The 18,031-nt window shown below is 35.1% G+C and overlaps 1 protein-coding gene across 2 annotated transcripts in view; it reads right to left on the bottom strand.

Annotated features, from left to right (window-relative positions):
* SYCP1 (synaptonemal complex protein 1) overlaps nucleotides 1–18,031 on the bottom strand; it is an 88,112-nt gene that overhangs the window by 53,664 nt on the left and 16,417 nt on the right. For both annotated transcript variants that reach the window (XM_037038835.1, XM_037038836.1), the window contains exons 8-14: nucleotides 15,930–15,988; nucleotides 14,673–14,742; nucleotides 13,737–13,810; nucleotides 9,160–9,268; nucleotides 4,497–4,591; nucleotides 3,847–4,031; nucleotides 2,259–2,326 (exon numbers count right to left, since the gene is read on the bottom strand). In XM_037038835.1, the coding sequence (XP_036894730.1) occupies nucleotides 2,259–2,326; nucleotides 3,847–4,031; nucleotides 4,497–4,591; nucleotides 9,160–9,268; nucleotides 13,737–13,810; nucleotides 14,673–14,742; nucleotides 15,930–15,988 (660 nt within the window). The remainder of the gene's footprint in view (nucleotides 1–2,258; nucleotides 2,327–3,846; nucleotides 4,032–4,496; nucleotides 4,592–9,159; nucleotides 9,269–13,736; nucleotides 13,811–14,672; nucleotides 14,743–15,929; nucleotides 15,989–18,031) is intronic.

Genomic DNA, 18,031 nt, shown 5'->3' with positions numbered 1-18,031 from the left:
TTTTAAAATGGCTTTCCTTTACTATTAGAATAAACCAAAATTCCTGACTTGGTCCTTACTACCCCAAACTCATCTCATTCCTCTTTTCATACCATTTGTTATACTCAATCACAAAGGCTTTCATTCGGTCATTTAAATTAAACAAGCTCCTCCACACCTCAAAACACTTCTATGTGTTTTTCCTTCTAACCGAGGTGCTCTCTCCAAATCATGTTGGTTACCAAACTAAATCTCACTTATTTTTTAGGTCTCAGCTAAATGCTATCCCTGATTGCCAAATCTACATTAGGTCCTATTATTGTATTTTCTTCCACTGCATCATTTTCCTTTTCTTCACAGCACCTATCTCAATTTGTAATTAAATATTTGTTTGTGATTGTTTTATGTATCCCCAAGTAGATCTCATTAGCACAAAGACCATGTCTATTATATTCCTAATTATATAGCCAAAGCTAACTGAAAAATAAGATCTAATAAATTCAAGTTACATTATTTAATATCAATATGAGGGGGGACCCCAAAAAACTGGAATTACCTTCTGGAGGGCAGGCCCCTTGTAGTACAGGCTTCCCCTGCCAGATGAGTGTTCTAGGAACCCATCTACATCAGTGTACAAGCTGGCATTGTTGTAAGAAGCTGGGTTCGGCTTCAGTGAATTCTTTCTGCAAACTCTTTCAATGTGCCCATTTCATGATGGGTGGTGATTTACAAGCATATCTGCCCATACCACGCTAAGTGTTCAGCAGTTTTTTTAAGTATATTTTATTGATCATAAATATTGATATTTTATGGTATTGATATTTTATGCTATTGTAGTTGTCCCATTTTTTTCTCCCCTTTATCCACCCACCCATCTTCTACCCACCTTAGTTTATGCCCATGGGTCATACATAAGTTCTTCAGCTTTCCCATTTCCTATACCATCTTTTCCCCTGTCTATTTTGTAGCTACCAAAGATACAGGGAATGTTCCCCGCCCCCCCATTCTTCCCCCTCTCTCTCCCTGTTGATAACCCTCCACATGATCTCCATTTCTGTGATTCCGTTCCTATTCTAGTTGTTTGCTTAGTTTGTTCCTGTTTTGCCTAGATCCAGTTGTCGATAGTTGAGAGTTTGTTGTCACTTTACTGTACAGACAAGAAGGAGCTGGAAAGAAGTATTCAAAGTCATGAAAACCAAGGACTTATATCCAAGATTACTCTATCCAGCAAAGCTATCATTTACAATGGAAGGGCAGATAGAATGCTTCCCAGATAAGGTCAAGTTAAAGGAGTTCATCATCACCAAGTCCTTATTACATGAAATGCTAAAGGGGCTTATCTAAGAAAAAGGTCAAAACTATGAACAGTAAAATGTTCAGTAGTTTTTAACCAAAAATGGCATGACCCCAGTGCTGCACCCTTCCTATTCACCCAATCTCATCCTACCCCAAGCGACTTTTTTTGTTCCCACGGATGAAAAAAGTCCTCAAAGGGAAACATTTTGCCAATACAGAAGAGGTGAAACAAAAAAACAGCAGAAGCATTAAAAGGCATCAAAATTGACTCGTTCAAAAACTGTTCTGAGCAATGGAAAAAGTCTCCGTATGTGTACTGCACCAAATGGAGAGTACTTTGTAGGTGACTGAAGTTTACACATGTAACAATAAATGCCCATTTTTTTATAAATAAATTCCAGGGTTTTGAGGGGTCCCTCCTCATATAATATCTAATAATACTAAGCAGCAGTAGCAACAGGTAACAGTAAAGGGAGAATCTGTTACACATCCAGAGTGAAAGCGAACACAGGTATAAACACAAGAAAACTGACTACAGGAGCAAAACCTATTTAGAGCAATATCAGACTTAATTCAAGACTGGAGACACAGGAAGAAGCAAAGCGAACTGTACAAAGTAAAGAAACAGAAAAATTATTTGACAAAGATTTTCTATTTACAATTGTCTTTAACTAACTTGGAATGCACTACTTCACTCTTTAAATGAGCAATGGAAAGACAGCTCATATTTAAAGTGTTTGATCTTAGGCAACGAGATGGCTCTAAATTTGCAAAACAGAATAGTCAGATTTGAACTGCATAGTGAACTGAACAGTCTTTCTTAAGGGTTAAATTTTCTATCTTTGAAAAATCAAATGAAAAATTATCCAATAATCACTACTGGTAAATGACAGAGGAGAAACTATATTTTATTCTGAAATAGTGTTTATATTTTTAGAATTGGCTAATAATATTATATACACATATTATTCTCTAAATCTTACCCAGTTCACTTGATTTCTTCTGAAGTTCCATGGTAAGTATTTTCAATTGATCTCCACTTTTTTCCAATCTTGTAAAATACATTATTAGTTTACAATATAAAACATTCTTTTCATCAGAACACATCTAGTAACTAAAGTTGGTACAATTTAGCAATAATACACACTAGTACAAATTCATTCATTCAATTATTAAACATTTTTTGAGTACTGACTCTGTGCCAGATAGTACATTTCAAAATAAAATATTGCTATTATAAGTACATTTTTGTACATTAATTAATCTACATAAAACCTTAAGCCTATGGTCACAATTTATCTCCTTCTTAGCTGTTGATAAAAATCAAATAATGCATCCTGGAACTTTGAGACTGAGTATGTAACTACCATTATATGAATTCTGCCTTAGGGACAATATAAAAATAAAGAGTTATGCAACTGGCTTAACTCCTCTGGCTTTCCATTTCCTTGTCTATAAAACAGGTAATTGGAACAGATGACATTAAGATCACTTCCAATTTTAAAACCTGAAAATCAACTAGATAGGTCATCCAAGAATCTATGAGATTAGTTAAGCCAGAAAGTTAGCTTTTCTTCCTTTATCAGACACAAGCAGTAGCGAAGAAATACTACTAGGCCCAGTTCATGACTTCGGAGAGAAACTTGTTTCTTTCATCCTCATTAACCCTAATGCTAATAGGACAAAAATAATTGTCTAGGCCTCTTAACACAGCTTAATATGGATTTTCCCTTAATATAAAGTAGTAAGAAACAGCAAGTTTTTAACTCTTTTTAGACACACTGCTATTTAGATTAAATGTAAATAGCTTATTTTATAATTAATCATATTTATTAATCACTAATCTATTATTTTTTAATTGAAAAAGAATTTATTGGGGTGACTTATGCTAATAAAAACATAAGTTTCTGGTGTACATTTGTATAACATCTGTATATATATATATTTTTTGCAAATTGAATGGGTTTATTTTTTTCCAATTTTTTTATTTAATTATTTTTCAAGTACAGTTTTCTATTACTCCCATCCCATCCCACCCCCGTGCTCCCCCCTCCCTCCCATTTCCACCCTTCTCAGTTGTTGTCCATGTATCCTTTATATATGTTCCTCTAAATCCCTCCCCTATTTCCCCTGAAATTCCCCCCCTTATTAATTTAATAAAAATGTTTGAGCACATTCCTTATACCAGGTTAGTTGCTAATTTTATAAGTCAGAAAGGTTACAGACCCCAGTATAAGAAATCCCACTCACCCGTATTATTTCTCTGAAGCCAATAATAATCCAGTTTAATTAAATATGTCATATCACTGCATCAGCTCTTATCAGCTGCTTATCCATTTAGCTCGACTCTAAGGAAAGCATGCATGGGAACTACCCTAGAGAATACCTGCTATCCTTCCCTAGGATACCTGCCTACCCAGGACCAACTTGTCAAATGTATCCCCACTTTATACATTAAACAAAAAAGGCTTGGTTACAGTTGTTATAGGAATTAGTTGACAATGAATAGGAAATGGCACTGAATATTAGCAGTAAATCATTTTTATTCAGCTAAGTAAAAAATATTTTTACCTCTGATGTTCTGTTGTCAATAATTCTTTCAAGTTGCAGATAGTAGTTTTAAGTTCAGTAACCACAAATGAATGAGAAGCTTTAGCTTTATTAAATTCTTCCATTTGAGCTTCTTTTTCTTCAGTGATCTGATGTATTTTTTTTGCCGCTATCTGTAAATCTTCCTCTAAAGCCTTTTGAGTAGTCTAAATGAAAGTACAAAAGCTATAATCCAAGATCCTAAAGAAAACAAGCTAAACTCATCTGCTTCTGTACTTTGCTGTCCCTCCTTATCCCCTCATTCTCCTCTCCTATCCCACCCACTACTCCATCTCATTTCATCATTCTTCCAGAGCCCACCTATAGCCCCGACCTCTCCACGAAGACTTTCCAGCCAACTCAGCCCCACAGTGTTCTTACAATTCTTAGAACTACTGTAGCAGTTTTTGCCTGAATCACACTGTTGGTACCTAGCATGGTTTTATATTTTAGTTATGTTTAAATGTGGTTTTTATCCAATGCCTCTAATTAAACTAAAAGCATTTTGTGACTGGCACTAAATCTTCTCTAATTGAAGTTCTGGGTCCTGGTACATGGTATTATCATTCAGTATTTGATGACTGATCAATAGTGTGAAACTTATCACACACTAATCAGTTTTTAAATCATACCACACTTCTTTGCAAAGACGTTTTACAATCTTCGAGTTCTGATGTTATATTATCCTGCTTCTCATTTGTTTCTTTTAAGTTTTCATTTTGTAGTTCTGAAAAAGAAAGTCAAGTGTACATAGTATTTAATGGAAAACATAAAAACAAGTAATTTGTAATAATTACTTATTTTTTCTATTAGATATTCCAAAATGAGGGGAAATTGTGCAAATATAGATATATTGATATTGGTTAGTATCAACTTCTTTAAAATCACCTTTGTTTTTTGTCTTTACGATTTATTTATTTTTAGAAAGAGGGGAAAGGAAGAGAAAGAGAGAGAGAAACATCATTGCGTGGTTGCATCTTGTGCGCCCCCTACCAGGGATCTGGCCCACAACCCAGGCATGTGCTCTAGACTGGAAATCAAACTGACAACCCTTTGGTTCACAGACCCACACCCAATTCACTGAGCTAAATCAGCCAGAACCACCAACTTTTAAAAAACAGTTTACTTATTTATTTTTAGAGACAGAAAAGGACAAAGAGTGGGAGAAAAACATCAATCGGTTGCCAAATCTGCAACCCAGGCATGTGTCATGACCGGGAACCAAACCAACGACTTTTCAGTTTGCAGAATGCCGCCCAACCAACTGAGCCACAGCAGTCACAGCAGTCATCGTCAACTTTTATTGACTTTTCAAGGCTGCTATCTCCCAAGCACTCAAAGGTGAATATATAAGGATTTTGGGTGCTACATTTTTAGTAATAGTTGAACACCGGAAACAACCTAAATATCCAACAGGAGACAGATTAAATTACAGTGGTACATACATAATAGTACAACACAGCTACTGTAAATGACAATATAGACCTTATGCATGGATTACCAATTTGGATAAATATTTATAAAAATCATAGAATAAAGAAGTTAAAAATAGTACTTATATAAGTAGTACATGTGAAAAGTAAGAATATACACAAGAACATTAAAAATAATTTATCTCCTAGTGGTGACACTATTCATGATTTTATTTTCATTATTACTATCTTGTTATTTTAATTTTTAAAAATATATTTATTTAAATATTATTTATAAAAGTTGGTGACTCCACTTAATAGCTAATGCTTACTAAATACTAATGTTTACAGATACTAGTCTCTGTATTTTATATGTGTGCATTCACTTTTAAATCTCATAAAAACACAAAGGGAAAATAGAAGTTCATGCTCTTCCTTAGGTTCAAATCATTCTTACTAGCTAGCTAGCCTTAAGCATGATACTTAACCAGTCAGTCTGTCTCTATTTTTCCCACCTGGAAATTGAGAATAATGGTAGTTAGTTGTATCTTGAAGGGTTGCTGTTAGGATTAAAAAGATAATGCAACCAGAGATGTTTTATCATATCATTCTTAACACCAAAAATAGTATAATTTTAAATTGTAGTGTCTAGCATATAATCAACAAATGTTAAATATGATGATGATGTTGATGATGATGATGGTGGTGGTGTATCCTAGAAACTGAATCTTTTTTTTATCTTTATTTATTTATTTTTTATTTTTTTTTTAATTTTATTTATTTATTTATCTTTAGAGGGGAAGGGAAGGAGAGGCGGAGATAAATATCAATGTATGTTGCCTCTCATGAGTCCCCTGCTGGGAACTGGCCTGCAACCCAGGCAGGCGCCCTGACTGGGAATCGAACCGCGATCATGTTGTTCACAAGCCCGAGCTCAATCCACTGAGCTACACCAGCCAGGGCTAGAAACTGAATCTTAAAATTCACAGTATTTACAGCATGAGTGGGCAGGCTGACAATGAAAAATCAATGATAAGTGCTGGTTGGTACTCACTTGAAGTTCTAGGAATATACATAGAGGGGGCACCTAAGTCAAATAAGATAAGTAAGGGTTAAAGGTAAGGATTGACAGACAAAGAGATTGAAAGTTCAAGGAAGGTTTCTAGAAAGTGACAGCTGAACTGAAACATCTGAAAGCCAATTAAGAATTAATAAGCGTAATGGGAGTTGGAGGAGAAAAAAAGACCACAGACACGTGAAAGAGCATGTACAAAGGCAAAAATGGAAGAGACAAAATGATGCATCCTGAGGTCTAAAGGAAATGTATTTCAATAGCATTAAAACCACATGAGGGAGAAATCATAGTAGATGATTGGAAAGAAAATAAGGATAAGATCATAACAGGATTTATGTGACTTGCTCACAGGTAAGCTTCATCACTCATAAAGACCATGAGAAACAGTGAAGCACGTTAAGCAACAGAATGATGTTTCATGTTTGTATTTTTTTAATTCCTGAAAAATCTGCATAGAAATAAAAGAGTTAGTGCTCCACCTCTGGGGAAAAACAGGGAAAGTAGATCTGGAGAGAGGGAAATGATAACTAAACACTGCAGTGTCCACTGTGATACTATTTATACAATCTGGTCACTATATGTCTCCTCTGGGAAATTCTCATCACAAACTAGTCCTTAGGCATGTGTGGAAACTGAATGCATGCTGTGTGAAGGTTCTAAAAAGCTTCATGCCAAAACTTAGAAATGCCCCAAGTTCTCTGAGGATCCCAGAGCTACAAATGCAAATTTTCTCTGTAAAAATATACTTCCAATCCAGACCTTAAAAACTTTCCACAGATAAAGTTACGTGACCTCACAATCAAAACCCACAAGAGGAAATGAAGCACCATGAGCATTCAGCAGAATAAACAAACAAACGGCAGGCATGGATCTGCATATACTTCAGAGGCTAGAATTACTGATCACAGATTTTTAAAAAAATAAGTATTATATCAATCTTTAAAAACTAAAATAGGTAAGGAAAAGGTCTATAAACTAAATAAAACTTCTAGAAATACCTTTAGAAAGGAATAAAAACTCAGGATCAAATATAAAAATTCAGAATCAAAAATCATTGAACTCCTGACAAAATAGGAAGAAATTATCAGGCCAACAGTGAAGGAAAAACAGAAACCTGAAGATTCTCAGCAAGGGCACATGCCTGGGTTGCAGGCCAGTTCCCAGCAGGGGACGCATGAGATGCAACCATACACTGATATTTCTCCCTCTCTCCTTCCCTTCCCCTCTAAAGATAAAGAAATAAAATCTTAAAAAAGACATTTAAAAAAAGAACTATGAACACCCAAAAACTTATAAGGTAGAGAGCCCAAGAGTTAAATTTTTGTGTAATAAGCTAGAACATTCTTTTTACAAAGAGGAAACAAAAGTAAGCCAACTCGCAAAAGCAAGCCAGCCCAGGGCCGCATCACCTGAGTGGTCTAAGGATCCCAAGCCTGGAAACTGACTTAGATTGTACCAGACAGGTAAAGTCTCCACCATGTACATGGCAAAAGTAAACAGAAATCCTCCCAGGAGGAGGTTAGGTTACCTATAGACTTGGAAGGCCATAAATTGTTCCTACAAATAATTTTTGCAAAGAAAAATGAGCATAGAGTCAAAGACAGTAAGACACACAAGAAAACAAGGTACTTTGAATAAAAACTATCAGATACAAGTGACAGCAGTTACAAAAAAGTCACAGGGATATAAATTACAGCATAGGGAATATAGTCAATATTATTGCAATAACTACATATAATTGTCTAACCACCATGGTGTACAACTGAAACTAATATAGAATACTGAATGTAAACTGTAACTGAAAATAAAAAAATAAAAATGAAGCTATACATTTTAAAAAAGCAAATGATAGAATGAGCTCACAAACATTTAAGAAAAAATTATCAGTAAGTAACTATCAAAAAGCTATTCTTAGTAGTTAAGAAAATAATAAGAAACTGAAAGCTACACAAAGTATAATAGCAAATTTGAAAGATAAGAATGACATTTTAAAGATCTTAATAACTGAAAATAAGATGAAAGGGTTCATAGTGGGTAAGAAACAGAGAATTAGTGAAAAAGAGCTTTTTAAGGGAAAAGTGAAAAATGCCATAAGATCCCTATGACGTTCTAAAAGGTGCAGTGTTTGAGTGTATCATGCCTACCAAGCGCACACCATTTAATCAAGTTTGAAAATTTCAACAAGATAGTCTAAACATAACATGACATTCAAGATCCTTCATAATCTGATCCAAAATTCATTTCCAGTCTCATCAGGATATAGACACATGAATTAGTGTTTCAAATATACCCTAACTTTCACACTTCCATGACCTGCACAAGCCATTTCTTCTGCATATACTCTCTCCTACAATTAACTGTCTCATAATCCTTTAGTCATCTAAGGTCTAGTTCAACAATTTTTTTCCCTAATGCCTTTCCAAATGTCTTGCTCCAGAAATAATGAACAATTCCCTCCATTGTGCTCCCAGAGTACTTATTCATTCATAAAATATTTTTTGAGTGCCTCATATGCACCAGGCATTTTTTAATGCATCCATGAACAAAAAGACATATGTCCCTATTTTCATAGAACACTGCACTGAAACTTAAGAAAGTGAAAATATGAGATGGGAAAACAGGAGCATATGTACTCTGACAAACCTCTGTAAGTGATTCTATTATGCTTCACTTGAACTGGTTCATCCCAAGTTGGGAATTGCAGCACTAGAAAGCATTATAACAAAACTGTAATGAAAGCTAAATATTAAAACATAACAAGAGAAATATATAAGATACATTGTTATATTTTATTATATAAATTCTTACTGATCTTTTCTTCTAATTGATTAACTTTATCTCCAGATTCCTCTAGCTGCAATATTAATTCTTTTATTTTATTTTCTTTATCGGTGTTTTGGATCAACAGCAGTGATACCTAAAATTAAACATTTAAATAATATATTACATATGAAAAATAAAATATGATAACTTAGCATTTACTATTACCTGCAATTACTTTATGTACTTGCTTATATGCTTTTTAGTTGGCTGTGCCTAGCATTTAGTATGTGTTTGCCCCCCAACCCCCAAAAACTCTTAATAAATGAATGAAAAAACTATAGCAGGTCCTTGAAAATGATGTTTCATTCAATGCTGTTTCATTATAATTTTGATGAAATACCACAGGAACTTAACTTTTGTTTACATCAGTTAGCCTGTGGTAAAATTAGCATCATTATACATCATTTGACTGCAGTTCTAAGAACCTATTGATGACATTAAGTGAGAACTTACTGTAATACGATATACCCAATATTATAGTATGCATTTTAACTTATTACTAAACAGATTATATAATAAAAGCTTCTTGGTCTATTTATTCCATAAATATTATTGAGCACCTACATCATTACACAAACCATAATAAGCGTGAACTCACCTTCAAAACACACATAGTCTAGACCAGGAGATAGACAACTCTACCTGAATATTATAAGTAACAGGACAAAAATGTTATAGGAAGTTGGGAAAGGATATAAATCTTGGGGGATGTAATAAAAAATTAATCCTTCTCAGAGAACAGAAGAGAGCCTTTCTAAACAAGCAGAAGTTAATCAGACAAACACAGGGAAATAAGCATTCTAGACTCATCCAAGAACACAAAGGATCCACAGATCATGCTTCATACGGAGAACGGAAAATATCCAGATGGCTAAAACACTGAGCGCATGTGACGAAAAGGTGAAAGAGATACTTAAAAAATAAGCTGACGCTTGCAGATTCAAGGTGACAGAAAGATCTCTTTGCCCTATTTTCACCTCCAAATCACCCAAAACAATAACCAGGGAAACAACAGACAGACTTTATCTTCCGTGAAACCAGGAGACTTCTCTATAACCCAAACCACAGTACATAAAAATGCATTGGAAGAAATGGAAAATTATTCAGCATAGAAAAGCAAGGTCAAACCTAAAAGCCTGAGCAAGGAAGATACTAATGAAAAGCAAAGTATGTCCACCCCAAAGAATCCAAGAATGCTTCAGGAATTAAGAGGCAACAGACACTATGGAAGGTAGGCATGAAACAAGGGACTAAATTTAAGAAGGCTATTTCAAAGTCCTTTTCTGGACTTTATTCCATAATAGCCAATGTAGTCAGAGAACCAACCCTACTCTATCTTTACAACAAACACAGACATAAATTGAAAAAGATAATCTCTAAACATGGGTATAGTAGGCATAGGGAGGGGTAGCATAAAGGATAACTGAAAAGACAACACATTGAATGACGCAACTCAGCATGTCTTCCTACCCTGCCAACCTAGCTCCAAAATGCCACAGCCAAGTTTTTATGTCCAGGCACAACTCTGAAGGAAAAAAAAAACAGTCTTAAAAGTAATGACATTTACTGTTGCTCAGCTACTGGTGTAGCTCAGTGGATTGACCACGGGCCTGCAAACCAGATGACTGCAGTTCAATTCCCAGTCAGGGCACATTCCTGGGTTGCAGGCCAGTTCCTGGCAGGGGCCAGTTCCCAGCAGGGGATACACAAGAAGCAACCATATGTTGATGTTTCTCTTCCTCTCTCCTTCCCTTCCCCTCTAAAGATAAATAAATAAAATATTTTAAAAATAAAAAAAAAAGAAAAAACCTGAATAGACTGAAAACAACTAGAGAAATTGAAGCAGTAATCAAAAAACTCTTGGCACACAAAAAGCCTGGACCAGATGGCTTCACAGGAGAATTTTACCAAACATTCAAAGAGGAACTAAAACCTATCCTTCTCAAACTATTCCAAAAATTTTAAAAAGAAGGAAGACTCCCAAACTCTTTCTATGAGGCCAGTATTATGCTAATCCCAAAACCAAGTAAAGACACAACAAAGAAAGAAAATTACAGCCAATATCTTTGATGATCACAGATGCTAAAATCCTCAACAAAATACTAGCAAACCAGATCCAGCAATACATTAAAAAGACCATATACCATGATCAAGCGGGATTTATTACAGGGATACAAGGATGGTACAGTATTCACATACCAATAAATGTGATACATCACATAAACAAAATGAAAGACAAAAATCATATGACCATATCAATAGATGCAGAAAAAGCATTTAGTAAAATCCAGCACCCACTTTTGGTAACAACACCTAGCAAAGTGGGAACAGAGGGAACATATCTCAACATAATAAAGGCCATATACAAAAATCCTACTGCCAGCATCATACACAATGGGCAAAAAGCTAAAAGCATTTCTATTAAGATCAGGAACAAGACAAAGGTGCCCACTGTCACTACTCTTATTCAACATAGTACTGGAAGGCTGAGCCACAGCGACCAGATGAGAAGAAATGAAAGGCATCTAAATTGGAAAGGAGGAGGTAAACCTCTCATTATTTGCAGATGACATGACAGTGTAACCAGAAAACCGTGTAAACTCCAAAATACAACTCAGCCTTAAAAGTGAATTCGGCAAAGCAGCAGGACACAAAGTCAATATTCAGAAATCGAAGGCATTTTTAATACCAACAGCAAACTCTCAGAAAGAGAAACTAAGGGACAAATCCCATTTACTATAGCAACAAAAAATAAAATAAAATAAAGTACCCAGGAATAAATTTAACCAAGGAGGTAAAAGACCTGTACTTGGAAAACTATAGAACACTGAAGAAAGAAATTAAAGAAGATACAAATAAATGGAAGCATATACCCTATTCATGGATTGGAAGAATTAACCTCATTAAAATGTCCATACTACCCAAAGCAACTTATAGATTCAACACAATTCCTATTAAAATATCAGTGACATACTTCAAAGATCTAGAACAAATATTCCAGAAATTTATATGGAAACAGATACCAAATAGCCTCAGCAATCCTGCAAAAGATTGGAGGGATCACAATATCTGATATTAAACTATATAACAAGGCCACTGAAATCAAATCAGTGCAGTACTAGTATAAGAACAGACACATGTGTCAATGGAACAGAATAGAGAGCCCAGAAATAAACCCATGTCTTTATTGTCAATTAGTATTTGACAAAGTGGGCAGGAGCATACAATGGAGTAAAGACAGTCTCTTCAATAAATATTGGGAGAACTGGACTGGAACATGCAAAAAAATGAAACTAGACCACCAAATAACACCAGAATAAATTCAAAATGGATAAAAGACTTAAATATAAGTCAGGATGCAAAATTCTAGTGGAAAACACAGGCAGTAAAATTTCAGATATCTCACATAGCAATATTTTTGCCAATATGCAATGGAAATAAAGGAAAAAATAAATAAATGGATATACATCTAATTAAAAAGCTTCTGCACAGCTAAAAAACTATCATCAAGATGAAAAGCAAATCAACTATATGAGAGAATATATGTGCCAACAGTACAATGGACAAGAGTTTAATCTCTAAAATACATAAAGAACTCATATAACTCAAAGCCAGGAAGACAAACAATTCAGTTAAAAATGGGCCAAAGACCTAAACAGCCATTTCTCCAAAGAGGACATACAGAGGACCCAGAGACATGAAAAGATGCTCAACATCACTAGCCATCATGGAAATGCAAATTAAAACACAATGAGCTATCACCCCACACCTGCCAAAATGGCTATCATTAATAAATCAACAAACAAATGCTGGTGAGGATGTGGAAAAAAGAGAACCCTAATGCACTGTCGGTGGGAACACAGACTGGCACAGCCACTGTAAAACAGTATGGCATTTCCTCAAAAAAATTAAAATGGAACTGCCTTTCGACCCAGCAATTCCATTGCTGGGAGTATACCCTAAGAACCATGAAACACCAATTCAGAAGAACTGAATACGCACCTCTATGTTCATAGCAGCACAATTTATAACAGCCAAGATTTGGAAATGCCTCAATGTCCATCAGTACATGTGGATCAAAAAACTGTGGTATATTTCTATAATGGAATACTACACAGCAGGAAAAAAGAAGGAATTCCTGACTTTGTGTCAGCATGGATGGAACTGGAGACTATCATGCGAAGTGAAATAAGTCAGTTGGTGAAAGACAAATACCATATGATTGTACTTATAAGAAGAATCTAGGGAACAAAATAAACTAAAGATCAAAATAGAACCAGAGGCATGGAATCAGGGAATAGGCTGACAGGTGTACGTCAGGAGGAGGGAGGTGGGGACTGATTGAAAGGTGAAGGGGTTAGTCAAATAACATGCATGAAGAACCCATGGACATGGACAATGATGACGGGACTGACTATGGAAGTGGGGGGTGGGCTTAGTGGAGGGGACTGAAGGGGAGGAAAGGGACATCAGTAATAGCATAAACAAAATATCAAAGTGAAAAAATTTTAAAAATTAACAAATATGAAGTATATAGAGAGTTAATTTTTTAAAAGAAACACCTGATTTTCCTTTTCATTTACTTCTTTCTTGCATTCTTCTTCAAGTTGTTGCATTTTTTCATAGTCTTCCTTTACTTTAAAAATAAAACAAAGATACCTTAATATCTTAATAAAATTGCATAACAAACAAAACTTTAAGTTTCTTGTATTTTATTTAACTCTCTTACATGTTTCTAACAAGCAAAAAGAGTATTTTCTTGCTAAATTTAGTGAAATAGTGAATTTAACACCAAGGTTACAACTTAAGTATAACAGAGCATATGTAAAAGTTCTTTATTGGGGGCAGGGCGGGGCATGTAAGCATGTGTGGCCTTTACCGGAACAACAAAGGGAATTTACTCCCCTAAATAACTTTAGGAAGTGAGATCAGACACCAGCAACACATGTGGGACCTGCGGACATTGAAAGACTTTTGTTATGAGCAAGATGGGAAGCCTTCAAAGAGCTTAAAGCAGAGGAATGTCACACTCTTGATTGATACTTTACTTGATCAGTTTTGCTAGCAGTTTATCAATTTAACCAGCCTTTTCAAAGAACCAACTTTTGTTTTGGTTGACTGACTATTATATGCATACTTTCTCTTTCAAAAAAATAAAATAAAACTTCTTTATTATATACTAATTTGAAATAACATTTAAAAATATATTGGTTTTTTTTGCATGCAACTTTACCAAGACATATAAAAAGACAAAATCACACTTCTAAAAATTAAGCACAAACATTAGTTAAGTTTGATTTCAGGGAAAATGTAGCTCTGAAGCCAAAAACACACATGAATTCCCTGCCACATTCCACAAAATTTTAGGAGCTTACAAGACCACACATAATACCAAACCTAATGAGTTGAGGCATCAAGCTAATGGTATAAAAACATTAACAAAATCTAGTAAAAATATAAATGACAGAAGAATAACAAAAATTAAATAGAATCCCTACATTTAAAATGCATTTCTAGTCTGGAATTCTCAGCTTGAACACGAAGTTCCTCAAAAGCTATTATCATTTTCTGAAATACAAAATTTAACTTTTAAGAATAATATTTAAGCTTTTTAAATAGTTTTCTTCAAACTGTAAACTATTAATAAATTTGTATCATGTGGTCATTGGATTTAAAACCATGCAACTTTGAATAATGAAAACCCTATACTTTTTAACAATTAAATAATTTCTAAAAACTTACTGAGTGCCTATTATGTTAGCTTCTCATATGCTTAAAGGTAGTAGAAACAAGTTACATATTAGACAACAGTAAAATGACTGTTAGTATTCTACTGACTTACTTAATAGCTGTAGTATCAAAATCTGTAATTTTCTCTTTATTTTTACTTACTTACTTCATATCTGTCCTCCCTATTAAAACACAGCCTCTGTGATGTTCGTGCCCACAGGAGTCCAAATTACATGTTCATCATCTGGCGCTATGAGTTCATTCAACATTCAACAAATCTTGATTTGCAAAATTGGATGAATTCATTTATCCAATTAATAAATAGTTACCGGTGTCCATTACATGCCAGGCACTGTTTTAGGCACTTAGGATATAAGCCAAAGCCTTTATTCTACTGAAAGTAACTTATATTCCATACAAGAAAGCACACACACACACACAGAGGCAGACACACATACATCAGATGTCATGTAGTTTTAGGGGCTCCTTAGAAAAATTAAACAAAGTAAGGCAAGTAATAATGAAATAGAAAGATATTTTAGATAAAGTAGTAAGGGTATAATAAAAATGAAGTTTATGATTTTGCATAAGATCTTGGACACAAAAGTCCTAGACAAAGGGGACAAATTGAAATACCCAAGATCAGAGAGAGTTTAGCCAGTCTGAGAAACATACAGGAGAATGACTGCAGTGGAGAAGGGCAGTGCAGAGTTGTGGGGATGGGGTAATGTGGCACAGTTTGCTAGTACCTGACACAGAGTTAATGAATGAAGTTAAACAGTGTCACTAACATATAAATTCAAAAGCTACCCAATAACAAAACATTAAAACTCATAGTATAAAACCTTAGAAATTTTATTAGTGATATAATCATATATAAATAAATATATAATAATCCTTTTATCAAGAACAGGTTTTTTTGCCTGCCCATTTTGCAAGAATAGTTTTCTATATCTTTGTAGCTATCACTCCACTTTGCTTAGAAATACCTCTGTTTAAAATATTAAATGTTCACTACCACTTACCTCAATGTTATTATTTAGGTCCACATAAACTTGCCTAGTTTCTTCTCGTTCATATTCATCTATTATTAATATAAAATATTTTAAAATTAAATTTTAAGACAATTATGATACCAACAAGATAATACTCCAAATGCTTCAGGAAAACACTAAATACTTAAAATTCTGTGTTAGTGAAGGTCACTGCTGTATCTTTTAAATCTTTTAGTAGCAGCAAAGGCAGTTTCATAGTAAGTCATGGGAGTACTTCATCTCAACCTCAAAATTTTGGTGCTGCTTGATTATCTATAATTTCCTTCCATAAAATTACTATCCCTGAATTTATTCAAGCTTTGTAAAATATAATTTTAGCCTTTACAATGAGTATGGGTTTAACAACTATTCTACAAAGCATTTTTTCCTGACTTCCGGTCAAGATGGAGGCACAGGTAAATATGCCTCACATCCACACACAACTATAGGAAAAATACAACTAGACTACAAAAACAAGTATCATGCAGAATGGTCAGAAAATTGAGCTGTGTGGAGTCAGACAACTAATGATTTAAAGAAGCCACATTCATCCAGATGGGTAGGAGGGACAGAGACTCAGAGACACATGGAGAGGCATGGAGATGGGAACAGGAGATCCCACATCCACGTGTGGTGGATAGAAATCAGGAGGGATACCTCTGGAGCAAAGGATCCCAGCCCCAGACCAGACCACTCAGCCCAGGGTTCCAGTGCCAGGAAGATAAGTCCCCATAACTTCTGGCTATAAAAACCAGTGGGGTTTGGTGCAGTGGAAGAAACTGTGGGATTCTCAAAGGATTCCTCTTAAAGGGCACACAAAAGACCTAGGACTCATGTAGAACCACCCACTCTAGGACTCAGCACCAGGGCAATAGCTGGAAGGGCACCAGTGGCATACGGGGAGAAAACGAGGAGACTGGAAACAGGGCAGTGCCAGGAGACTGCTTCCTCCCAGACAAAACTCCAGAGGCCAGGCAGCAGCACTGTCCCCTCAGCAAGCCCTCCCCTACACAGACCAACAGAGCAGAGACAGGGGTTGCTCTGCCCTGGCAATTATCTAAGGCTCTACCCCATACAACCTAACAAGTGTGCTTTTCTACAACAGGCCACACTCCTAAGACAGGGAGTCAAAGCAGCTCTACCTAATACACAAAAACAAACACAGGGAGGCTGCCAAAAGAAATATGGCCCAGATGAAAGAGCAGAACAAAACTCCAGAAAAAAAAACTGAATAAAATGGAGATAAGCAACATATCAGATTCACAGTTCAAAACACTGGTTGTGAGGATGCTCGAGGAACTCATTGGGTACTTCAACAGTATAAAAAAAAAACAGACAGGAATGAAGGTTACATTAAGTGAAATAAAAGTCTACAGGGGGCAGCAGTGGAGAGGATGAAGCCAAGAATCAAATCAACAAATGTGGAACACAAGGAAGGAAAAATATTCAATCAGAACAGCAGGAAGAAAAAACAATTTAAAAAAAGAGAGAATAAGCGTAGGAAACGCTGGGACATCTTTAGACATCCAAATCATATAGGAGTGCCAGAAGAAGAAGAGAAAGAGAAAGAAATTGAAAACTTATTTGAAAAAATTAGAGAAAACTTCCCTAACTTGGTGAAGGAAACAGACATACAAGTCCAGGAAGCATAGAGAATCCCAAACAAGACTGACCCAAACATGACCACACCAAGACATATCATAATTAAAATGTTAAAGGTTAAAGACAAAGAATCTTAAAAGCAGCAAGAGAAAAGCAGATAGATAAGCAGAGAGTTCCCATAAGACTGTCAGCTGATTTCTCAAAAGAAACTTTGCAGGCTAGAGGAGACTAGCAAGAAGTATTCAAAGTGATGAAAAGCAAGGACCTACAACCAAGATTAATCTATCCAACAAAGCTATCATTTAGAATAGAAAGGTAGATAAAGTGCTTCCCAGACAAGTTAAAACTAAAGGAGTTCATCAACACCAAACCATTATTATATGAAATGCTAAGGGAATTATAGTTAAAAAAAAAGATCAAATAGTGAACATTAAAATGGCAATAAATTCACAACTACCAATACTTTTATGCAAATAAACTAAGCAAACAAG

The sequence above is a fragment of the Sturnira hondurensis genome, unplaced genomic scaffold (assembly GCF_014824575.4).
Source record: "Sturnira hondurensis isolate 20B ecotype Veracruz unplaced genomic scaffold, ASM1482457v3 Scaffold0024822, whole genome shotgun sequence".
NCBI classification, from domain to species: domain Eukaryota; kingdom Metazoa; phylum Chordata; class Mammalia; order Chiroptera; family Phyllostomidae; genus Sturnira; species Sturnira hondurensis.
This window is presented reverse-complemented; position numbering and strand designations above follow the sequence as displayed.